Genomic DNA, 25,807 nt, shown 5'->3' on the forward strand with positions numbered 1-25,807 from the left:
TAGTTCGTAATTGCTTTTGTAACCATAAATTTTTTTACGTGGACTTAACTGGGAGGTAGAAAGCAGTTATGCGCATGGGCTTTGGAGCCAGCAGTCCTGGATCTTCCATTACCTGTGTAATTTTTAAGTTACTTAATTTTTATAAGCCTCAATTTTCTCATTATAAAAATGGGGATAATAGTATCTATCACTCTCAATTTTTTATGTGTATTGTCTACTACAGTGCATGGCATGTAGTAATGGAAAACAACAAAGTTACTAGGATAAATGAATATAAAGCTTTAGGGCTAGAGCAAAGACAACCTGCAGAGGGCACTTCTTGGAGACGCTTCATAGACTAGGTGCTTAAGTGGAATCCTAAAGACCTTTTTTAAATTTCACGTCCGAGGATTTATGGTTAGAAGAGTTAAATTGATTTAAGGTCAAACAGTAAGTGCTGATATTGGCTTTTGAATCCAAGTCTTGTCCTCTTCCACCTCACTATGCTTTCTCTGGTAATAGAATTTACTCCCAATATGTGCCCTCATCACCTCAAGAGATAAACTGACTAGAATCTTAGCTTTCTAATCCCTACATAAGCCCTTTGCCTCTCATTCCCATCCTAGCTCTCAATTTCCTTTATCCCTTCTCTTCCCTCTCCCTGCTATATCTAGGACAAAGGACCAGGAATATTTGATTAATTTTACACAGTAAAAACTGAAATCCAAGATTTGTAGTAGATAAGGTATGAGGAGAAATGGACTTGGGGGCAGCTGTGAGGTTCTCAGTAATTCCTACTAGTTCCCTCACCTGGGGGTGGGGATGGTTAGAGTTGGTTCTCAAGTTTCAATGGTGATGGGATAAAAGGTTGTGGAGGAAGAGCTGTCAGAGAAAGCTGCTTAATCTGTTTCCACAGAGGCCAGAGGTTCTGTCTGGGGAGGGCAGCAGTTGATCTGGGTCACAGACACGACTCTGGATCTTGGCTCCATCTTCTGGTATGTTAGACACCCTGAAATACAAACAGAAAGAGACAATACTGATTGTGGAAGAGGAAGATTACTTCTGTATGTGTGGTGGGGAGAAGGTAGTGAGAATTTTTAAATGGCATTCAGAAAAGTGTGAAAACAGGCAGAACTTTTCCCATGGTCCTGCACCAATGGTGCAAGGAATTGTTATATCGCAGGCAACAAATGGTAGGTGCTCAATAAATATTAAGAATATACCAATCACTGGATTGACGTGAAACTCCTAATGATACAGACATTGAGATACAAACCCTTTCATTAATCACATGATTATCCCTTGACCTCTTTTTTAGGATAGTAGAGGGATGGTGGAACAAGAACTAGGCTACACCAAGATGGCAGCTTCCTATGGTCATCTTTCAAATATTTACTGACTACTTACTATGTGCAAGGCGTTGAACTGGGCGCTGTAGGGATTCCAATCAATAACTACTATATCATCACCTATGTAACCTGTGTTGCAGCAGAGGAAGGAATGTCGAGTTATTTCAGCCTTCCCCCTGTAGCAAGCCAGCAAGCAAGAACAAGCTGGCTAAGTCCGATTCATTAATCACTGCCGCTTCTACAACTGCTGATTTGTGACTAGCATATACCTCATCTTCAGGGAATTTAATCCAGTAGTCTGCCAGGGATACATGTATCTTTAAAACTTTAATCCTCCATCCTGAGCACCTACTGCATGCCAAGTGCTATGCCTTCACTATCTTATTTGATTCCTAGAACAACCCTGACAAATAGTAACTATTCTTGTGCTTCCTTTAAAACCTGTAACCTGAGTCTCAGAGATGTCAAGCCCTGGTGTTCCTGAACCCAAAGCCATGCTGCCTGTCAGGGGCCAGATTAATAACCCATCATGTTTAGGAGCATGATTTCCTTTTTCTCTCCACAGTACACTACTAGGAGACTTTGGAACCAATAGGTCTTAAACACAGAATGAAGAGCTGAGTCCAGTAAGAAGCCAAGAAAAGAGGTGCCTTACCAACTTCTATCACACTAAAGCTAAGGAAAAGAAGTGCAGAAAAAAATATCAGATCTCAAGAAGTCTTGGGGAAAGGACTCCTCAGTAAAGGGTGTCTTAGACCCTTAATCGAGTTTTGGGAAATTCTGAGCTTTACTCCACTTTTAGAACAGACATCCCAAGTTGGTTAAAGCCTTGGTAAACTTTTATAGCTTTAAACCTTAAAAATGTTAACTGAAGGTATAGTACTTTTTCCACCTGTCCTCAGGATCAACATACATCTCCAAATCTTTAGTTCTTGGAAGTAAATCTTCTCCCATTTCTCTGTACCAAAGAAGCAGAAAAGATTTTGGAGATAAAAGACATTTTAAAAGGAGAAAGACAGAAGGAAAGCTTTATGTTATAGCACCAAGTACTGTTGAGGCTCAAAGAAGTAGCAAAGTGGCTAAAGGCAGTTTGTGGTGCAGTGGTTAGGTTTATAATTTTTTTTTCCTTAGTAACGTAAGTAGACTAGTATGGGGCCAAGCTTTTACTTGAACTTTGCTTGATGATGCCATAATGGGAGAGAAAGTACAGCCAAGTTTGTTGAATGAATAAAGGGGGAATTCCTGCCAGTGGCATTTATATTTTGAACTTTGGCTTTGAAAACAAGGCCAAAATTTCCTTTCCCGGACATCTCTTGCAGTCCGTGGCTGTCAAAGAGAAACTAGGAAACAGTTCTTAAGCCCCACCCCCACCCTCGTAAACAACCCTGATTTGTCAAGTCAAGGCCAAGGGAAAACCACAGGGAAATCTCCCAAACCTAGGTGCCAGTGCAGGGATATGTCAACTTAGGTTCTACTTGATGTTAAAGAACAGAACACTCTAATAGAAGGCAATATGTATCTAAGGCCCACTGCTCAATAATCAAGATTTCAAATGCTTCACTAATCTCTACTGTTTTTGGCAATGATTGGCTACCTAGACGATTTTGGACTTTTAAGTGTTATCTCATGTAGGTGCAAGACTCCTAGCCAGGGGAGGGGGGGAAACAAAAGGAACTAGATACTGCCCATCTCCTTTCTTTCTACACATTCCATCTGAAATACCCTATCAAAAATGCAGGAAGAGTTTCAAGTCCTATCATTTACTTTTTTCCCCACAAATCATGGAACAAAGTTCTCAGGAGTAATTGTCAAAATTAAGGGGACACAAGGGAATGAGGAAATGAAGTTGCTGGAACATAAAATTTGTTATGAACCTGAACAGACCCAGGGTGGACAGGTTTAGCCAACACCCCTTTCAGTCAAACACATAAAACTGCAACTTCTATTTTTTTCTCTATTGGCAGCACGGAGAGCAGGCTAACCCTGAACCCACACCTGTATTCTCACCTTTTGACTCTTGCCAGGTTGAGAACAAAGGGAAAGAAGAAAAAACAAAACCAAAAAGTGGAATCATAAGGTAACTGCAGTATTTCTAAACAGATTTCAGCCTTCTTTTCTCCTTCCTCTTAAACTCGTATCTTAACATAAAAGGTTTTTGTTTTCCTTCTGCAGCCTTAATCAGAAGTAACTTCGGTATTTAGTAAGTTTTACATTGCTTTTGCTCCACATTCTTTTAAAGCCTATCTCTCTTTACTTCTATATGGGGTGGTGGAGTTGGTGAGAGGAGACGAAGAACAGGTGTTTACTTAAGAGCCAATATCTCCCTTAAAGGTGTCCCTCTCAGTCTTCTCTGTGCAGCCTCAGTGAGTTATTACTCAGCAATTATGAACAGGAGCTGACCAGACTCGCCCATAGTTACTCATAAGTAAGTATGAGAAACGCCCCAGTACCCCTAAAAGTGATAAACCCATTCTGATGGTATATTACTTTATCTACATATGTGAGGGGAAAGCTCATACCTCCTGTACAAGATTGGCTTAAATAAAACAATTTGGGAGGAGGGGTGCAGGCCAATGAGTCTACAAGTTGTTTCCTTATGGGGTGGAGAGGAATCGGGTGGGCAAATCAAGGTCACAAGAGGGTATAAGGAAGAAGGGGTGAGCCAGATTCCAGAAGCACGTACAATGGTATACCCTACCTGCTGGGTGTATTCCCTATGCCACTGCTATTTCTGAAGTGTCTGGTGATACATTTATGTAGCTTTACATAATCAAGGTTGCTATTTAGAACCTGACAATCTGCCAGTGACCTAGGTCCTGGCCCAGATGCAGTGACTATCCCTCCCTACCTCTTAAAGCCAACATTCCATTTACTGAGCCTCACTGGGTTATCAAAAAGGGATGGGGTAAGAAAGAAGGGTTAAGTGCAGCTTCTGCATGACAGACTGCCAATATGCAGTAAGAAGGGTGGATGGGGGAGGGGGGAGGAATTGGCAGGAAGAATTCCCATTACCATCACCCCAATTCTGTGTTTGTTTTAAAATTGCTTCTTGACTCACAATTGTACAACTTTTTGAAGACAAATAAACCCCACATCACCAACCACTCCCTGATCTCACCCCACCCATCGTCTTTTTAAAAAATTCAGTTACACAAAGTATCAAACAGATCCCACAAGGCCATGAAGATCTTAGAGCTCAGACTGCCTGCACTGGGGACAGCTGGGCAAGAGCAACATGTGAGGGGAAAAGTCAATCACACAACAAAGGAGACCATACTTTATTAAACTGGAAAACAAAAACATAATATTTGGGACAGAGATTAAAAAAAAAAACAAAAAAAAGCAAAAAAAAAAAAGGAATGGCTGGAAGAGAGGAAATGTATAAGTGGCCACAAGGAAGGGAAAAGGATGGGATGGTCTGTGATCTTTGTGAGTGCCACAGAAATGTGTGGGCTCGCACACCACCCCCTCCGTCCCCTTACACACTCTTATATCAAAAACCAATACAACTGCATCTTCAGAGGTATGTCCAGGCTTTTCTTTCTGTGCTCTGTAGTTGGCTTCACCTTCAGCCTTGGACAGTCATGTAGGGTCTTTGCTGGAGAAAATTTAGGTTTTTCAGCCACAGGCTCCACAAAGCAGCATTTTCAGCTCCCGGAGAAGTTCCCTTCTATTTGCACTCACCAGAGAAGCCAGGGGCCCTTGATGAAAGCCCCAAATCTCAAAAGAAGAATGTCAAACCTTTAGAACTAGTTATTTTATTAAATGATATTAATACACATTTCAAAAGGATTTCATTGTTGTTGCCTCTAAAGCATGAATTCGTTTTGTTTTCCACACTGAACACGTGAGAATACCAATCCAGCATATCTAATTTTAATCTTAACAGGCACCCCATTAGGAGAAAAAAAAAAAAAAATAAAAGAAGGGGGGAGCAGTAATTTACAGCTTCAAAACACTAACAGCTGATGCTTAATCCTGCATGAACAGTAACTTCAAAATCTTACAGTGAATACTCTGCAACTATGAAGTTTAGCATATTCACACTGTCAAGATAGGTTTGCTGTACCATAAATACCACAAACACTGTATTCCTGGAATTGGAAGGTCCTACTCTGCTCATTTTACCCTCCCTGTAATTAAACCAAATTCTGTTTACTCTTGACTTTTGGGAGGGAATGTAGGAACAGAGAGAGAGCGCTCTCATCTAAGCTGACAGAAGAGTAAACTTACAAAATATTTCAGAACTCTATTTCTGACTCTCTATCACTCAGCTTCAAGTGGTACCTATGTATTCACGACCCCCACCAATTCTGTCTGTGATTTTACAGTGAGTACCAAGGACCTTAGTAACAAGTTCTTATATTCCACTTTCATAAGAATCATGCCCTTGCCAAGACACACTATGTTATGCTTTCTTTAAAAAATACCTTGTTAATTTTTTTAAAACTCAGGGTGAAATACAAAAGTCAGAGCATGGTCATAGAGTTTTAAATCACAGACACAGAAAGAATAGAACCCCTTTGTTTCATGTTATGAATACCAGAATTGTCTTTTTTGTTTCGCTATATCACATATATACATTGTAGTCTTCATTTACTGCTCTAGTCAGATTTCCTTAAAGTTAATAGCTGACAGTCACATCCTCACTTCCATCCTGAAACAAATGCATGGGTTTTGTGGCTTAAAAAAACTCACACATAAAACAAAACAAATCAAAACATCAACAAAACAAAACAAAAAAAAAACCCAAATAAACAACTACAAAAAACCCTTAACAGTCCACCTTTTAAACTGTACAACAAAATTTTCCTTTCATGTATTAGCCATCATGCTTTTGAAGACAGTTATTCTCTCCCAACATTCAGGAAACTATTTTCCTGACATTCTCATATTTTCTGATAAAATCAAATGGTCAGAAGGCCTTTTCAAGTAAACACTCCTTTTAGCTTAAACAAGAGCAGCAGAAAGAATTCACATTCTTTTATTCTAAAATGAAAACCATCCCACTTAATTTCGTCACACACAAAAACTCTATTTCAGTTCTGAAAGTCAAATGGAACTTAACCCTTCCCACCATGCATACACACTCTTTTTCTCTATCTGACCCTTTTCCCTAAGCATTTGTCTTAGAACGTAACGTAACTATACTGTTCCTTTGCTTTGTTACACTGTATACCCTTTCCCACACACAAGGTCACGGTATCATGCATTGTTTTAGGGGAGAGCTACAGGGCAGAGACTTGAGAGGGTCAAAGAAAGAAACAAAGAACAGTTGGTTTAAGACCAGATATACATTAGGAAGTTGAGTGACTTTCAGCATCTTAACCACAGATCACATGGCAAGCCCAAATAAATAACATGGAATAAATTACATAAAAACTCCAAAGCTATGACACACACTTGGCTTAAACTGTTCTTTTCCTGAAAAGCAGGTTTATTGAGGCATCTTCTGTCTCTACTTTTCCTCCCCATCTTTAATATTCCAGCAGCGGAATCCAAGGCAACCCTCATACTTCCTAAAATTGTTTTTCTACTAACTTTGAAGAAAATGTATGAAACTTGCTAGGATTCCCTGAAAACACACACTGTTTTACTCAGGGAGTTGGAGATTTTCAGTGTGCTCCCTGGGTCCTGGGAGCACCCCAAAATGCTCAGCCAGGGTCCCTTGGGATAAGACACTAAATAATAATAATAAAAGAAATAGTATGGAACTCTTGTACTTCAGTATCCCTAGATACAAAGATATAAACACTTGAAGTGTAGTGATTGTCTTTTCCCAGAATACTAGAAAAACAAATGAGCCTTTCAGTCTAGGGAGAAGACATGCACTTCTCTCATGTAAAATGGCTACAGGCAGAGTCATTATTTCCTTTTGAGGTGGGGATAAGGCTTAAAATGTGATAGGCTGCTATCTGTAGAGTGGGGTAATTTGGATTTATCAGGTTCTTCTGTTTCTCTGCAAAGGTATGTATAGTAATACCCCCCCTGTCTCTAAGACATATATATGAAGATGTTTAATGTAAAGAAAGAGGCAACTGAACTTCCTCCTTTGAAATATCAAGAATAGAGACAGGACTAGGGGAAGGGGAAAAGCAAGATAAAGACTTTTCCTTTCTCTAACAGTTAACCTTTGCTGAAAACCACCAACAAATATCACTTACATTAGGGAGGCATCATGGGGAAAATCTCTACTCCTTATATTAAAAAATGCAAGGTTAATATAGTTCAGCTGCTTCTTTTTATCAATTGTCAACGTAGTGATTTTATGGCCAAAGTAGAAGTGAAAACTGGGGGAGAAAAAGAAAGTCAAGAAAGAAAAGGAAAAAAATAAAAATAAAAAAGCAGGAGGCAAGAGCTTGGTGCAAGACTAACGAAACTACCTCAAAAATGTTTCCCATTCATTCTTTCTTGTATACAAGGGATAGACAAGTCACATCACACGTAAATAGTTCTTTCCCCTAACTGTATATATTGTAGTCACGCCATGAAATTGTATCTAGCCCCCACCCCACCCCCACTTTCATTCCAAGGACAAAGAGAAAATTTATTAGGATAGAATGAAATTTGTATCTCCTCAAAGTTATCTGACAGTATTTTAGAGGAAGAGGCTGATAAAAATTTTTAAAAAGAGGATTTTAGTAGAAGGGTAAAGAACTCAACATGCCTTAAAAACAAAACAAAATAAAAAAACAACAGGTCCAAGGTCTCCCACATTTCCTTCCTTGCAACATCTCTTGGCTGTCAGCAGGGCATAGAGCACACAGGAAAGACAGCCCAGCTTGTTATAGCAGTTATTTAGCTGGGGAGTAAAGGGGGCAGGAATCCTTCTATAGCCTACTTGATTAGCCAAGCCCAAAATAACACCCCAACATTGCACGTTATTATCTGTACTGATGGAAGTTTTATTTCAAATGCAATAATAATCTTCAATAGATGGGGTAAAATAAGGTATGTCCCCCCCCGCCCCCCAAGTCCACAGCCAAATGAAGTGGCTTGGTTGTGTTTCTTTGCCTCCCCCCACCCCCCAAAACAAACAACTTGGGGAAGGTAGAAGTGCAGTGGGAGAGAAGATGAGATGGATGGAATAGTGAAATGTAAGCATATGACTTTTTAATTTGGAAGGGAGGCCCTTTGTCATAATAAAAAAATAATCAAGGAGAGGGAAAACAAATTAAAAAAAAAAAACAAAAAAAAAACCCAACAACAATAAACCAAACGCCTACTTCCAGTGCGCTCTAGACTGTTCATGCCTTTCCCTTGGTTTGCATCAATACCTGGGAGGGAAGAATGGGCGTTTTGGTGCAAAGAACGGAGGGCCCCTAGCAAAAGGTGGCCTGGGTCTCTTTAAACTGTGGAAAGGGTCTCTGCTGAGAAAAGGTTCCCTGGGCCGAAAGTCTGGCCGGGGACTCCGCAAAATCATACCACTCCGGCTGATGGTGTCTCTGTGTGAGGGACCCAAGGGGGGGCCACTGCTGCTGTTGCTGCCCCCCCCACTTCCTCCTCCATGGGCTGGGCCCAGGTGCTCCAGAGAATGGGTGGGTAGACTCAGGTTCTCACGCACACGGCTAAGGCCAGGGCCGTTGAGGTCCCGTTGGGTGGGGCCCCCATGGTCCCTGGGTCCTGAGAGCACCCCAAAATGCTCAGCCAGGGTCCCTTGAAGGAGGGAGTTATGGTCCTTGGGAAATACTGCCACAGCCCCTGCCACTCCGTGCTCTGCCAGTGGTGGGGTTGGGAAGGGTACAACCCCAGAGTGGTCAACGGGGGGTGGAGGAGGGGGTGGAGTAGCAAAGGGGACACCACTCCCACCACTGCTGCTATGCTCCCCAGGGGGCGGAGGAGGGGGTGGGGTGGGGAAAGGAACTCCGCTGTGCTCTCCAGGAGGAGGGGGTGGAGCAGCATGGGCCAGGGCTGCCTCCTTTGTGAAGGCGTTCGAAAGATCCACAGAGGGTAGATGAGTAGGTGCATCTCGAGAGAAGATACCACTATGATCCTTAGGAGGGGCTGGTGGGGCAGATGATGGCCCCACTGGCTCTCTCTGGAAGGGTGTCCCATGCTCCAAGGGGGACGGGGGGAGATGATGCTCAAATGTTGAGTTGAAACTGTTGGGACGAAAGCTGCCGACACTCTCCTGAAACTGAGGTGCCCGTTCCTTGTATGGTGCTGTTTTAAAGCCAGTGAGGCCTCCGCTGCCCCCAGCCCCAAGGGATGCCAACTCAGAAGCACTTGAGGGGCCACTGTCAAAAGAGCTGCCTGAGGTATTCAGCTCAAACCAACCCACCCTTGAAACCTCACGCCCATGTCCTCTATTTCCCTTCCCAGGAACTCGGATGGACTCTACGGTCTGTATTGGCTCCCCTGACATCCTTCTATTGGATGCATTATGATAACCCAAGGTTTCTATAGGGGCCCCCTTTTCTTCTGTACTATCAGGCAAGTCTAAGCAGGAGGAGGAGACACGGGTTTCTATGCGGTAATGCTCTTCTTGCTGTTGCTCAGTGGTGGTCAAGCTGGGTTGGGCGAGGTTTGAGAGACTGACACCATCACTTGAACTGCCCTTGCTGGGGACTTGGCCAAAATGCTTATCATCTGAGGGCTTGCGTGAGGCGTTTTTAAGCATATTCTTAAACTCAATCGTCGACGTGGTGGAAATGGTGGAGGCCAGGACTTTCTCCACGCCTGATGTTTGTGGGCAGCCCGTGGGAGCGGCAAGGGTATTCTGCGGAGAGAAAAGGGAACGATGTGGGACTGGGTGAGGAGAGTCTGGGTACTGCTTCTGTGGCAAACTGAGATGCCCAGTGGTAGATTGAGACAAGCTATTGTGGTTGGAGTCAGGGGTGAAAAATGAATCATTCTTACTCGGTGATGGTGACCGGTCAGACCCAGGTTCATTCCCTCTTATGCTGAAGGCACCAAATAGGCCAGGGGAAGATGAGAGATGGTCACGGTTCTCACTGGAGTCCAGAAGGGCCCTTACAGATGGAGGGAAGGAAGACTTCACCCCAAATTCTTGGGCCCTGTGGCTGTAACTGGACAGGATTGGCTGGTACTCAGTGGAATCAGAAAGCTTGCTTGATTTCAAGATAGACTTGGCTGGCTTCTTCTCTAGGTTCATCATGGCAGAGGGTGGAGGCCCTGAATACTCAAAATCTCGGTAATCCTCATCTTCCTGGAAAGAAGTATCTGGATAGAACTTTTCCTGTGAAGAGTCCATCAGGGAAGATGGTCTCTCCATTCCATCAGAAGGCTGCTTATAGGGAGATTCGCTGCCCAGGCCAAAGGGTCGATATGTAGGTAGAGCATTGGAGTGTTCCCGGGGGTAGCTTTCATCTCTCCCAGGTGGTGGTGATCTTGTACTGCTGGGTGTTGAGGAACCAGGGCTAATGATCTTAGAAAGCAAGGACATGGTATCTACACTGCTGGAGGTAGGCTTGTCCATCATCTCATCTTGGGTGGGTGTCCCACTCCGTTCATCCCGCACAGGAGTTCCATCAATGTTGTCCATTGAGGTGCTGGTAGGGCCACGCTGGAAGTCTGATGGATGGCTCTCTGCTGGGGCACTGGACCCCAAACTGCTTAGGATTGGGATGTTTAAGTTTAAGCCACTGAAACCAGGATTACCTTTTAAGAAGTTGTGGATCTTCATTTCCAGGCTTGGGGAGGTGGACTCTGACTCCAGCTTTGGCTTGGAGATCTCTGAAGATTGGCACATAGCAACTTCAGTAGATGGGGCAGCAGAGCTAGTATTGTGGATACCTGTAAATCCCCGAGAGTTGGATGGTAGCTTGAAAGTAGTGCTTGGGAGCCCGGGGCTTTGCCCAATTGAGGCCTTGCTGGCAGAAGTTGAAGAGACTTCAGAAGTTGATGAATTAGGAGAATAACTGAAACTTTTGGGAATAAAAGATTGGGTATTGGAGGGTAGAGTTCTTCCCTTTATGCTAGAGATTGTGGTGTTGGCAGGGGAAGCCGAAGTGCTCTGGGATGCAGCTTCACTAGCTGGAACTGGGTTCCCAGTAACACTCTGAAGTAAGGATGACAAGCCTGTAGATAGAAAAATTAGAGGGGTTAAAAAGAACTCCCTACCATGCTATTAAAACAATGTAGGATAATTGGATATTCTCATTCATTCCAATGGGAACCAATCATTCAAATTTGAGGCCAAAGGGAATCCAGACCAAATAAACAATGGTTAAATGTCATAGAAAACACTGAACCTGTTTATCAATATAATGAGAGCAAATCACTGAAATGTTTCTGGTATTGTCAGAAACAAACCCAACATGGCACAATAAAAGGTAATGGGAAGGGGGAGATTTTAGTGTCAGAATCATTCACAGTTTAAACAAGGAAAAGCAGGAAAAGAAAGGAAACATTATTCTTAAAAGAACACTTTAGGCTGGTATTTCATAAGGTTTGATCTATAGAACTGTTTCTCTAAATACAAACATGTTCTGTTCTATCTGTCCATTCCAACTTCCAGAGCTGTCTAACAAGTTAATGTAATCTGTTATTCTCAAGAGTAGGGTAGTGTATGTAAATTTCAGAAATTATCTGAACAGGGAATGCTTTTTCCAGAAGCATCTCTCACTAGGCTGGTGTTACCTTGGGGAAACAGTGCTTTCAACTATGGTTTCTGGTTTTAAAATGCAGCAATAATATAGACATAGACCACAAAGACTTACAAAGCCAGACTAACAGGGCACTGATCCTTTTAGCAGAAAACACAAATACCCCTCTTATAGCTTGCAAAAATCAAGGATTATTGATCTGCTCACATTGACACTGATGAGATTCAACTCTACTCACTGATAGACAAAACCTTCTCAGAAGCACTGAGAAAGAACTCTTTGGGGCAAAGGATGAAGTCCACCAAAGCAAACTGCTCCTGTAGAAAAGTTTTTAGAAAAATACTTGACAAAGAGATGACAAAAGGTCCTATAAATTCAGTCATATTTTGGAAAATTTATCCAGTTTCTGGTCATAAAAGAAAATTTTTTATTCACTTACCGCCCAAATTTATAGCTTTTAGTCACTGAATTGCACTAAAAATTGTTCCTTAGTAATGACGTGGTGAAAGAAAAGAATACTTAATACGATACTTCAATTAATGTTTCTTCAGAATTTCAACTTTAACCCATATATTTGCTAAGAGATTAGGGCTGAAGAATTTCAGGCCACTCCAACCTTGTAACATTTTTACTTGTCATCTAATTCTAAATAATGTTGCATGATTTTTATGAGAATATTATCCTCTTGGGGAAAATAAATAAATCCAAGTTTCATTTCTAAAAATTTCCCTGGTTATATCACTTTTTCTTGCCTAAGAGTTTTCTTGCCTATTCTTTCTTGCCTGTTCTTACCTAGTCACTATTCTTAACCAAACCAAAGGTCCTCAAGCACTGTAATGTGATATATGCTAATGCTATAGATTTTTAAAAGGTATTTCAGCATATCTCTCAGATATTGTGGGATAAATTCTTCAAAAGGCTATCTTGTTAACACAGATACTGCTCAGATTTCTGGTGATAGGTAAAACTGTCTCTCACCATTAAATATTACTTTCCTTCAATCTTAAGCCATACTCTATGTTCCTCCGCCCATGGAAATACTTTTGTGTTGAAAATATGTGAACAAGAGCAAAATGCTAAGAGATTTCCTTTACAATCCTTGAGGAAATGCATCTGTTTATGTTGTTAGATGAAGTCCTTTTAAAACTCCGGGAAACTTCTACTTTCCATAAGGAAATGAAAGGTTATAGCCACCCTGTTATTTCATAAAGATTGTTTACTGGTGCTCCCAAATTCTCATTTTGTCAGCACACACCTAGTTCTGTTCAAAAATTTTGCCTGATGAGAAAGTCCACATGATCCTGTGGCAGCAATTTGCTAAAAGGTAAAGCTCTTCTTTAAGATGTATTGTACATATATGAGTGGCTAAAATACAAGTGAGTTCAAGATTTCTAATGTAAGTACAGGGTGGTGATAGAATAGTGACTAGAAGGGAGAAACCATAAACATGTCAATCTCTCAAACTGCTCCTGAAATAAGATGTGTTGCAGTATTATCAATTCTTTATTGCTGGTGCCAACATCTGGGTGCTGTAGATAATTACTTAATAGTATTTAGTTTTATGTAACACAATACTTCTATATCGTAAGGCAAAGTTCACTATAATAGTGCTTGGCTGATTCACTTATGGAATAGTTTAGGAAACAGCAAAACAGCAGATGCTTGTACTGGTCTCTTATTCACATAGAGCAGGACTTCTCAACCTTAGCACTATCAGCTGTTTTTGCGGATCATCCTTTGTTATTGGGGATGGTCCTGTGCGTTGTAGGATGCTTAGCAGAATCTCTAGCCTATACCCACGAGATGTAGTAGCACACTCCCAACCCAGTTTGACAACCAAAAATGTCTCCAGACATTGCCAAATGTCCCCTGGAAAACAAAATCACCACCCCTGGTTGAGAACTACTGATATAGAATAAATCACTATATTGAAGATATTGTTATGATATTTGTAATTCATTGCATAATTATACTGAAGCGTTTAAAAAAAGAGTTGTGCTGGTATCTGAAGAGTATGAAAACAGGTAAGCTTTATGAAAAATATTAGAAGGAGACAGTTTTAGGCACAAAGTGGATAATTAGCAAAGCTGAACAGAGAGGTTCAAATGAGATAGAGATTATAGGTAGGCAAAACCAAAAAAGATGTACTATATCTATAGACAGGGGCCTTTATAAACTTAAAGACCCAAAAAAGAGATATCCAAGTCTCATAAGATTTTTGAAAGTAGGTTAACCTTTTTACTATTTTTAGCTTTGGTTAACATTAAAATATGTAAACCTCAACATATACTAACCTGTACTAAGAGCTGGGATAAATGCAGCCCCTAGGGGTGTCATGGTGTAGGTGAAAGAATGCTGGACTCCAGTTAAGAAATCTGGCTTTTAGTCTCAGCTCATCACTGAATAGAAAGATGTGTGACCTTAAGCAGGTCACATCACCTCATTGAGCCTTAATTTCCTCACCTGAAAAGGAGGGATTAGACTAGATGATATTAAGAGTCTCTTTCACAGCTTTGACATTTTTGTAATTCTATAAATGCCACCTTGTAGATGATAAATATGAAGAGAAAAAGCAAATTAACTGCATTATACATTTCATGGCTTTGGATTCCTCAGAAATGGAATCCAGGATTAAGCTAGAGACAGATTCACTATTGAAGTCCCTCTGGCACAAGTCAGTTTACCTTGCAGAGCAGGGGCTGACTGTGTCTGGGTTTTGGAAAGAGCAGACAGAATGCTCTCTGGAGTGATCTCCACCTTGGAGAGGATATTTGCCAGAGGGTTGTGAGATGTGGTTGTGGCAGGAGCAGGTGTTTTCAGGCCACTGGTGAGGTTGCTGGGACTTGTAGGTGTTCCTGGAGATGGTCTTGATGCAGGACTGACCCCTGGTGGCAGAAAGATAAACTCAAGAAAATGCAGTTCAAAAAAAGACCTTTAAATTCATAATACTTTCCGCACAAACCAGTTTGAAATGTTTAATAGGAACTTTTCTGTCTGATCCACAAATGGACAAAGAAAAAATCTGAAAATAAGATTAATATGTGCTCCCTTCTACTCAGAACACCCTTAGCATAAACAAGTTAAGTTCTTTTCATATGTATTCAGTAGTTTTGAGAGCCCCAACAGAAAGAAACCAGCAACCTACTGCTTTTTTCTCTACCAAATGGCACCTACACCTAAGAGTCCTGCAGGTTCTCAACAAATAGTGCTGCTGAATATAATGATCAGAGCCACTGCCATTGCATAACTTGCTCACTGCATAATTCTATGTTATTGGTCAGCTATTTGCTTTTGAAATGGCATTTTAAAATGGTATTATACAAGCAATCTCCTTTACACTTTAAAACACTGGGTTGATTTTAACAAAAGAAAAAAACAAACACTTGATTTTAAAAAATATAAAAAAATATGAGCAAGTGCTTTACAAATAATAATAATAAAAAGCAAAGGAAAAAATCTTAACCACATGTTTAATCAAAGAAATGCAAATTGAAAGAAACGACTTTTTAAGGTTTAATTTTGACAAAGATTAAAAGACAACAGTGTTGGCGAGGGTAAGGAACAATGGGAACTTTCATCTACTGGTAGATAAAACAGTACATTTTTGGAGATGAATTTAGTAATAACATGGAAAGACTAAAAAAACCTACATTTTTTAAAAAAGAGAAGGTCTTTGTCTTTTAGAAATATATATGTAACTTCTTATCACAAAATGAAATGTTGTTTGAGATTTTCTTTAAAATAATCTGGACTAGGTAGGGACACTAATAAAACAGGATTAGCCATGTGTTTATATTGTTGAAGCTGCATCATGGGTACATGGGAGTTCTCTACATTTGTATATTTTCCATAACATTTCTTTTCCATTAAAATTGTCCATAAAAAAATCCCTACAAACTTAACCTTTTTGGAAGGTTACAATTTTAGCTTCAAGTTTGTTCATTACAGTATTCTTTTAACAGTGAAAAACTGGAAACATACTAAATGGTTAATAATAAAGGATTGGATAAATAAATTATAGAATACTATGGAGTCATTAAAAATGATGTAGATGAGTATTTAATGACTTAGAAAACATTCATGATATGTAGTTACATTTTAAATAACTGGTTTGAAAACCACACGAGACATGCTTCAATTTTTGAAAGAAGAATTTTTACAAATATTTAATACCCCCAAACTTTCATATACATATTTCCTTTGGGATAGTAGGATTATGGGTATTTATGTTATTCTCTTTGCTCATTTTCTAATTTTCCCAAAACAACTGTTTATTGGGTTTCCACAGACACACACACACACACAAAATCAGACTGATGGTTTGATCAAAAAAATGAATATCAACTTTTTATCCTCTTTACTGGACTGACTTACCTGTATTTTTCATGACTGATGTTAGGCTGCTAAGGATGGAACTGATCTTTGCTAGATCCACATTAGCAAGGTTTGGCAAAGCCAATGCAGGAGAAGGGGCCAGAAGAGAAGTATTCACAGGCTTTGGAAGAGGTGGAGTTGCTGTCATGGTCACAGGCATAGGGTTACATGAAGAGGCCTTTGAGATACTTTCTGTCGGCTTTGTTGGTACAGAAGTAGATACTGCAGATTTCTCCATAGGTTTTTCCTTTCTGTCCTCCACTGTTTCAAAAAAAAAAAAAAAAGAGAGAGAGAGAGAGAGAGAATATTGAATCTTACTACTTTTTAGGCTTTGTTTCCAATATGAAATAACATGTCCTAAATATTTCCTGACTTGCTAGTAAAAAGCATCAGGCTGTAGAGAAAACAACTGCTCACCTCATGAATTTTTTTAAAAGCATATTCTCTATAATTTATGATCCTTCTCACCTTCTTTACTTGCTTAAAATGAATTTCTTTCCTAAATTCATCTTTTATCTTACCTTTTAATAATTCCTTTGCATCTTCTTAGTATTTATGTATTAAATTTGAACATTTCTGGAAGCACGTTGCTATTCGGTATGCATTTGTATTCTATTTTTTGGTAAGGATACTTATATCATAAATTGTTCTATCTTTTCTTTTCCATTAACCTGAGAGCTTTCTGAGAGACAGAAACTCTGTACATACTTTACTGTATTTTCCTTAGGTCTCCCCAAAGTGCCCTGCTTGTAGTGAGACATAAAAGGCACTAACTCATTTGAGACAGCAATATTATTACTCTTGGTGACTTTGCAATACATGCCTTTAAAAAGGCATATATTAAAAAGCTATATGGATAATGCTTTACATTCAACAGAAATCAACTAATAAGAATAATTATAAAAGCTGGAGATGTCAGAGAAACAATTCCTCAATCCAAGTTAGTTTTCAAAGTGTGGTTAACAAACTGTGGCTTTATAATTCTTGAAGTCAAAAGAGAGAGAATGAGGAATTCTAGTATAAATGCCCCCCCCCCCCCCCCCCCGGGAGGAATCTAGACCTGGCTTCGTGGGATGGAGAACATTTTCTTGACCAAAGGGGGATGTGAAAGGAAATGAAATAAGTTTCAGTGGCTGAGAGATTCCAAAAGGAGCAGAGGTCACTCTGGTGGGCACTCTTACACACAATATAGACAACCCTTTTTAGGTTCTAATGAATTGGAATAGCTAGCAGTAAATATCTGAAACTATCAAAGTGCAACCCAGAACCCATGAATCTTGAAGACAATTGTATAAAAATGTAGCTTATGAGGGGTGACAGTGTGATTGGGAAAGCCATATGGATCACACTGCCCTTTGTCTAGTTTATGGATAGATGAGTAGAAAAATGGGGGAAGAAAAAAAAAAGGCACCCAGTGTTCTTTTTTACTTTAATTCTTCTTTTTCACTGTAATTTTTATTATTATTTTTGTGTGTGGTAATGAAAATGTTCAAAAATTAATTTTGGTGATGAATGCACAACTATATAATGGTACTGTGAACAAATTAATGTATGCTTTGTATGACTGCATGGTATGTGAACATATCTCAATAAAAATGAAAAAAAAAAATTAACAGCAGAAAAGAAAATAAAAGAAAAAAAAAAAGAACATGGCTTTTCTTGGGGTACGTAACAGATTCAAACCACACCATGTGATGGACCAGTCCATCAACCTGCCGTGGGCACCACCACCCGAGATGCCTTAACAAAAACCAGCGTGACAGACTGCAGACTGCAATAAGGTCACTAATCGGTGCCTGTCCTTCTTTAAACATTGTGGAAATATCTGTCACACTGACCTAAGGTACTGCAAGCAAGTTACCAAGGAAGGCTGTGAGTAGTTCATAGTTGCAATGTCTGTGAGTGCCCATTTTGGGCAAGTGGAAGAAAAACTCCTGCAAAAACCAAGTGAGTCCAAGTAGAAGTATGTACATACGGAGGGTGGGCAGTGCTTTTCTGTGTTAAAAAAATGAGGGATTTTATTTTCAATTTGGAACTCGGAACAAGAGACCCATAGCACGTTCCATTTTGCAAGTCTTGCCAGGGAAAATGCCGTTCAACTAGCCATTTTTCAAATGAGCAAGCTGGACCCTTTCCTTTGGTCTTTCTGAAACGTAACTGCACTGCTTTATGGGCCCTTTTTAAGGCAGCATTTATCAAGAAAACATTCCCATCAAAGAGGAGAATGGACTTTGGAGAAATTCTCTTATTTAATAAGCATGAGCTTAGTTTTGTTGGTGGTGTTTTGTTTTTGGACACCTCATTCCATATAACTCCAAGGATTTCAGTGTCTTCATAGAGTGGACCACACACCACAAATCTGCCACCCTCTTCACACATTTCTGGTTTGTTATATCTTACATTATGGAGAACTATTTCTGTACAAATTGTTTCAAAGTTATCTATGCAAGGTTTGCACACATACCAATGTTGTCATTGTTTTGAGATTGCCTATTTTCATGGTTTCCTTAAAGTAGGAGAGATCTTAACCTGTACTTCATCAACAAAAAGAATCCAGCCTGAGAGTCACCCCCAAAGAACCTCTTTTGTTGCCCAGATGTGGCTTCTCTCTCTAAGCCAACTCAGCAGGTGAACTCACTGCCCTCCCCCCTACATGGGACATGACTCCCAGGGGTGTAAATCTCCCTGGAAACATGGGACGTGACTCCTGGGGATAAGCCTGGACCGAGCTTTGTAAAACTGAGAAAGCCTTCAGGACCAAAAGGGGGGAGGAATGAAACAAAATAAAGTTTCAGTGGTTGAGAGATTTCAGATGGAGTTCAGAGGTCATTCTGGAGGTAACTCTTATGCATTATATAGGTATCTCTTTTTAGTTTTTGGTTTATTAGAATAGCTAGAAGGAAATACCTGAAACCGTGGAACTGCAATCCAGTATCCCTGATTCTTGAAGACAACTGCATATAGCTTATATGGTGTGACTGTGTGATTGTGAAAACCTTGTGGCTCATACTCCCTTTATCCAGTGTATGGACAGATAAGTAGAAAAATGGGGACAAAAATTAAATAAATAATGGGGGGAGGAGGGATATGGGATGTTTTGGAAGTTCTTTTTTTATTTTTATTCTTATTTTTATGTTGTGGAGCAATGAAAATGCTCAAAAATTGATTATGGTGATGAAAGCACAACTATATGATGATATTGTGAACAACTGTTGTACACTTTGGATGACTGTATATTATGTGAATCTATTTCAGTAAAATTTCATTAAAAAATAAACAACAAAAAAAAGAGAAGACAGCCTGATTCCAATTTTAAACACTTATTTACTAAACTACATATTAAGTTTTGTAAGAACCTTTTTAACTTCAATAGTGAAATAAAGTTTAATACATTCTGCCAGAAAAAAAAAAAGAAAAAAAAAGTGAGAGAGAATGAGGAATTCTAGCATCAGTGCCCTTCTCTCTTGCAGTGCTGTGCAACAGAAATATAATTTAAGCCACATATATATGTTTAAATTTTCTAGTAGCCACATTAAAAAAGAAAGAAACCTATGAAATTAATATTAATATATTTTATTTCAATACATCCCCAATATTTTCATCTCAACATATAATCAATATACAAATTATTGAGATATTTTATATACTTTTTTCGGAGTCGTAAGTGTTTGAATCCAGTGTGCATTTTATACAAAGGACAGTACATCTCAAGTCAGACAAGCCACATTTTGAATTCTCAGTGGCAACATGTGGCTAGTGGCAACTGTATTAGTGTAGATTTTGAGCAATGATTCTCAACCAATGTGGCATATCTAATCCCGAACCACTACTCTATAGATAACAAAGCTACCTTGGTGTTCTAATCTCATAAATATTGAACATTCTTTTAATACTTGCCTGTGGTTGATCAATTGATGGGAAAGCAAAAGAGATAAGGAATAGGTCATCTATTAAGTACATAAGGACATACCAATGATTTTTGACCCATCATCTTCCACATCTGAGAGTTCCATGTCTTCCACATCACGATTATCTGTCGCAGGCTCAGGTGTGGCAGATTTCTCACTCTCCATGGTTGGTGACTGGGATTCCTCACCTCCCATTCCCTGAAAAGGAGACTCAGACCCTGTTGGGGAGGGAGCATCCATGCTTGGGGAAGGAACTGGTGATTCTTCAGGATCAGGCAGGGTTGACTTCAATTGATCCAGCTTCTTCTTTAAATTGTTCACTCGATTAGCAAAGGTTTTATATGCCTACAATAGATAAAGAAGAATTTTCTCCTCTGGAGACAGGAATAGTAGCTACTATTTTGAACCAGATCTGATTTCCTCATTATTATTACCTACATCACTGGTACAAAGCAAAACAAACAAACAAACAAACAAAACCACACATCATTTCTGTCCAACATGGAGTAGTTTCCAGTCTCTACTTTTTGTATTCCTTAAATTAACATTACCATCCACATAGCTACCTGCATTAGAAAACTAGGAGTTATCTGTAATTCATTCTCACTCCCTTTTATCCATCCATCCATCCAACTAATCAAGAGCCTAAATGTGCTGGCCACTCTTCTATGTACTGGAAATAGAGCAATGACTAAGAAGACAGAGAAAACCAAATCCACTAATAAATGAGAATTCTAAATAGTGATAAATGCTATGAAGAAAACAAAACAGGGAATTTATGATAGAGCATAATGAGGGAGGAAAGGAAAGGACAGCGTAGGAGGACAAATCCTATTAATTTTTCAAAAAAATCAAACTTTTATACTTAGAGTTATTGCATACATAGTACAAAAAGCTCCTAACTATACAATTTCTCAATTATTAACATCTTACATTAGTATGGGACATTTGTTACAATTAATGAACCTATACTGATATATTATTATCAACTACAGTTCATAATTTATTCAGATATCTTCAATTTTTACCTAATGCACTAGGCTGGCTGTGGGTTTTTCATATATGCCCTTTATCAAACTGAGGAAATTTCCTTTAATTCCTACCTTTTGAAGAGTTTTTATCAAAAAGGGATGCTGAATTTTGTCGAATGCTTTTTGAGCATCTATCAAGACGATAATTTAATTTTTCCTTTTGATTTGTCAGTGTGTTATATTACATTGATTGATTTTCTTATGCTGAACCAGTCTTGCATGGCCAGAATGAACTCCACTTGGTCATGGTGTATTATTCTTTTAATGTGCCCTCTGATTCGATTTGCAAATATTTTGTTGACAATTTTTGCATCCATATTCATTAGGGAGATTGGCTTCTAGTTTTCCTTTCTTGTAGCATCTTTATCTGGTTTTGGTATTAGAGTGATGTTAGCTTCATAAAGTGAGTTAGGTAGTGTTCCTTTTTCTTCAATTTTTTGGAAGAGTTTGAGCAGGAACGGTATTAGTTCTTTCCAGAATATTTGGTAAAATTCCCCTGTAAAGCCAGCTGGCCCTGGGCTTTTCTTTGTAGGAAGGTTTTTTCTTTTTTTAATTACATTCAGTTTTATTCAGATATATTCACATACCATCAATCATCTATGGTGTTCACAGTATCATCATGTAGTTATGCATTCATCACCCCAATCTATTTTTGAACATCTTCCTTACACCAGAAAGAATCAGAATAAGAATAATAAAAGTAAAAAAGAATACCCAAATCAACCCCCCCATCCCACCCTATTTTTCATTTAGTTTTTGTCCCCATTTTTCTACTCATCCATCCATACACTGGATAAAGGGAGTGCGATCCACAAGGTTTTCACAATCACACTGTCACCCCTTTTAAGCTACATTATTATACAATCATCTTCAAGAGTCAAGGCTACTGGGTTGTAGTTTGAGTTTCAGGTATTTACTTCTAGCTATTCCAATGTATTAAAATCTAAAAAGTGTTATTGTAAGAGTGTCCACCAGAGGGACCTCTCAACTCCATCTGGAATCTCTCGGCCACTGAAACTTTATTTCGTTTCATATCACATCCCCCTTTTGGTCAAGATGTTCTCAATCCAACGATGCCGGATCCAGATTCATCCCCGGGAGTCAGGTCTCACATAGTGGGGAGGGGCCATGAGATCACCTGCCGAGGTGGCTTAGAGAGAGAGGGCCACATCTGAGCAACAGAGGCACTCAGGGGGAGACTCTTAGGCACAATTATAAGCAGGTTTAGCCTCTCCATCGCAGTAACAAGCTTCATAAGGGCAAGATCCAAGACAGAGGGCTTGGCATACCAAGTCGTCAGTCCTCAATGTTGTGAGAACATCAGCAACAATCCAGGTGAGGAAGTCTAACACTTCCACATTTTCCCCCAGCTCCTCAGGGGGGCCCTGCATATATATTTTTATTCTCTACCCAAATTACTTTGGGATGTGTTGCTATTTCACTCTAACCTATACAAACTTACCATATCTCACTCCCTATTCAAAGTTCCATGTAATTGTGGTGTTTGAACAAATTGCAGAAGTTATATTGTTTAGAAAATATAGATCCCACAAAAATAAACATCTCTTCCCTTGGCCTCACATGGAAGTTAAAGTTTTAACAGTCAGTTTCAACCTTTACCCTTTGGCCCGATTTGCCCTAGTCTTAACCAGATCTGCTTCATTCATATCTCTAACTGGAAGTCTGGGATCTTTTTCATCTTTTCCTTTTTTTTTTTTAAACAGTTGCTGTATGCGTTAATAGTGACATTCATATCCGCTGAGCTCTAACTCTGAGTTTCAGGTGTCACACAGATACCCAATGTTCCAGAGACCAATCAGGTTATACACCAAGAGATCAACATCTCAGAGTTTGGAGATAGCCATTACAATTCAATAATAGATTTGACTGCTGCAAGGGCTTACAATCTAGGGACCATTGCAATAATCGTTTCCCTGTTAGGCTGTGCTCTAAGATTCAATTCTAAGTTTACACTTTGTAGTCAGTCCATATTGGTGAGGCATTATAGTGTTAGCCCTTGTTTCTGGCACACTTCACTCAAACTGCTGTCTACAGGCTCCATTCACCTCGTTGTGTGTCTCACAGCTTCCCTCCTTCTCGTAATGCTCAATATTCCATTGTATGCATACACTACAGTTTGCCATTCTGTTCCTCAGTCAGTGTACCCTTAGGCCACCTCCACCCATTGCAAATCATGAATACTTCCTCCATAAACACCAGTGTGCACATGTCCATTCATGTCTCTGCTCTCAGATCTTCCAAGTACATATCCCATAATGAAGTTGCAGGACCTTATGGCCCCCACATGCTTAGCTTCTTGTGGAACCACCACACTGACCTCCAGAAAGGCTATACCACTCTGTCTCCTCATCAACAGTAATAGGTACATCCCTCTCTCCATGTTTTCTCTAGCACTTTTACTCCTATTTATATTTTTTCCTACAATTTTATAGAGATACATTCACATACCATACAATTATCCAGTTTACAGTCAGTTGTTCATGGTATCATCATGTAGTTGTACATTTATCACCACAGTCAGCACTTGAACATATTGATTACTATGAAAAAGTTTGTTTTTTTTGGGTGAATAGTGAAAAATATAATAAATAAAATGTCATACAATACAATATGATAGTAAGGACAAAAAACACCCTACCAAGAATCCCATATCCCTCCCTTATATCCCCCTCTCATACACGTTTAACTTTGGTATATTGCTTTTGTTACATTTAATGGAAGCATATTACAATGTTACTGTTGACCATGGACTACAGTTTGCTTTATGTTTTTTCCCAAATACCATAGCTTTTTCAACACTCTGCATCACTGACATTCATTTGTTCTCCCACATGTGAAAACATTTTTATATTTGTACATTTAGTAACAGTCATTGACCACTCCAGTTTTTGCCAAGTTTTACACTCCCAGTCTTTATCATCTATTACTTTACCTCTGGTGTCATACATTCCCCTATCCCACCTCTTTCAGCTTGACTCCCAGACGTCTTTGTTCAGTGTACTTACAATATTGTGCTACCATCACACAGTATTACGCTTTCTATTTCTGGATCTATACAATCAATCCTGCTGAACATTCTGTAGTCCTTCAGCATCAAATGCCTGATCTCTACCCTCTTTCTATCTCCTTGTAGCCTGTGTTATCAGCTTTTAACTCTCATTAATGCTAGTTCATATCAGTGAGACCATACAGTATTTGTCCTTTAGTTTCTGGCTAACTTCACTCAACATAATGTCCTCAAGGTTCATCCACGTTATTATATGTTCCATGTCTGTTCTGTCTTATAGCTGCATAATATTCCATCTTATATATATACCACAGTTTGTTTATCCACTTGTCCACTGATGGAAATTTGGGCTGCTTCCATCTCTTGGAAATCGTGAATAATGCCACAATAAACATCGGTTTATAAATGTCTGTTTGTGTCTTAACTTTCATTTCCTTTGAGTAGTTATCTAGCAATGGAATAGCTGGGTCATATGGCAAATCTATACTTAGCTTCCTGAGGAACCTCCACACTGTCTTCCAGAGTGGCTGCACCATTCTACATTCCCACCAACAATGAATAAGTGTGCCTCTTTCTCCATATCCTCTCCAGCACTTGTAATTTTGTTTTTTGGATAATGGCCATTCTGGTAGGTGTGAGACGATATCTCATTGTGGTTTTGATTTGCATTTCCCTAACAGCCAGTGAAGCTGAGCTTTTCATATGTTTTTGAGCCATTTATATTTCCTCTTCAGAAAAGTGTCTGTCCATGTATTTTGCCCATTTTTAAATTGGGTTGTTTGTCTTTTTGTTGTTGAGTTGTAGGATTGTTTTATATATTCGGGATATTAAACCCTTATCTGATACGTGGTTTCCAAATATTGTCTCCCATTGTGTGGCTGCCTTTTTACTTTTCTAACAAAGTCCTTTGAGGTACAAAAGTGTCTGATTTTGAGGATATCTCATTTGTCTATTTGTTCTTTGGTTGCTCGTGCTTTGGGTGTAAGGTCTAAGAAACCACCTCCTATCACAAGATCTTTAAGATATTGTCCTACATTTTCTTCTAAAAGTCTTATGGTCTTAGCACATATGTTCAGGTCTTTGATCCATTTGGAGTTAATTTTTGGATAAGGTGTGAGATAGGGATCCTCTTTAATTCTTTTGGAAATGGATATCCTGTTCTCCAAACACCACTTATTGAAGAGGCTGCTCTGTCCCAGTTGCTTTGGCTTGACTGCCTTACGAAAGATCAATTGTCTGTAGATGTGAAAGTCAATTCCTGAATACTTAATTCGATTCCATTAGTCAGTATATCTATCCTTATGCCAGTACCATGCTGTTTTGAGCACTGTAGCTTTGTAATATGCTTCAAAGTCAAGTAGTGCAAGATCTCCCACTTTGTTCCTTTTTCTCAAGATATTTTTGGCTATTCGTGGCACCTTACCCTTCCAAATATATTTTGTTATTGGTTTTTCTATTTCTGCAAAGTAAGTTGTTGGGATTTTAATTGGTATTGCATTGAATCTATAAATCAGTTTAGGTAGAGTTGACATCTTAATTATATTTATTCTTTCAATCCATGAACATGGTA

General features: G+C 39.3%; 1 protein-coding gene across 9 annotated transcripts in view; it reads right to left on the reverse strand.

The window, feature by feature from the left end:
• Nucleotides 1–94: 94 nt before the first annotated feature.
• RPRD2 (regulation of nuclear pre-mRNA domain containing 2) overlaps nt 95–25,807 on the reverse strand; it is a 148,146-nt gene continuing 122,433 nt past the window's right edge. For 2 of the 9 annotated variants that reach the window (XM_037826080.1, XM_037826081.1), the window contains 5 exons: nt 20,241–20,523; nt 16,271–16,531; nt 14,581–14,781; nt 8,606–11,369; nt 95–988 (listed from right to left, as the gene is read on the reverse strand). In XM_037826080.1, the coding sequence (XP_037682008.1) occupies nt 865–988; nt 8,606–11,369; nt 14,581–14,781; nt 16,271–16,531; nt 20,241–20,523 (3,633 nt within the window). In that variant the 3' untranslated portion in view covers nt 95–864. Of the gene's footprint in view, nt 989–8,598; nt 11,370–14,580; nt 14,782–16,270; nt 16,532–20,240; nt 20,524–25,807 lie in introns of those variants that run through there. The other 7 variants (XM_037826085.1, XM_037826086.1, XM_037826083.1 and 4 more) reach the window with 7 other exon arrangements.

Source organism: Choloepus didactylus, chromosome 2, assembly GCF_015220235.1.
Source record: "Choloepus didactylus isolate mChoDid1 chromosome 2, mChoDid1.pri, whole genome shotgun sequence".
Classification (NCBI taxonomy): Eukaryota; Metazoa; Chordata; class Mammalia; order Pilosa; family Megalonychidae; genus Choloepus; species Choloepus didactylus.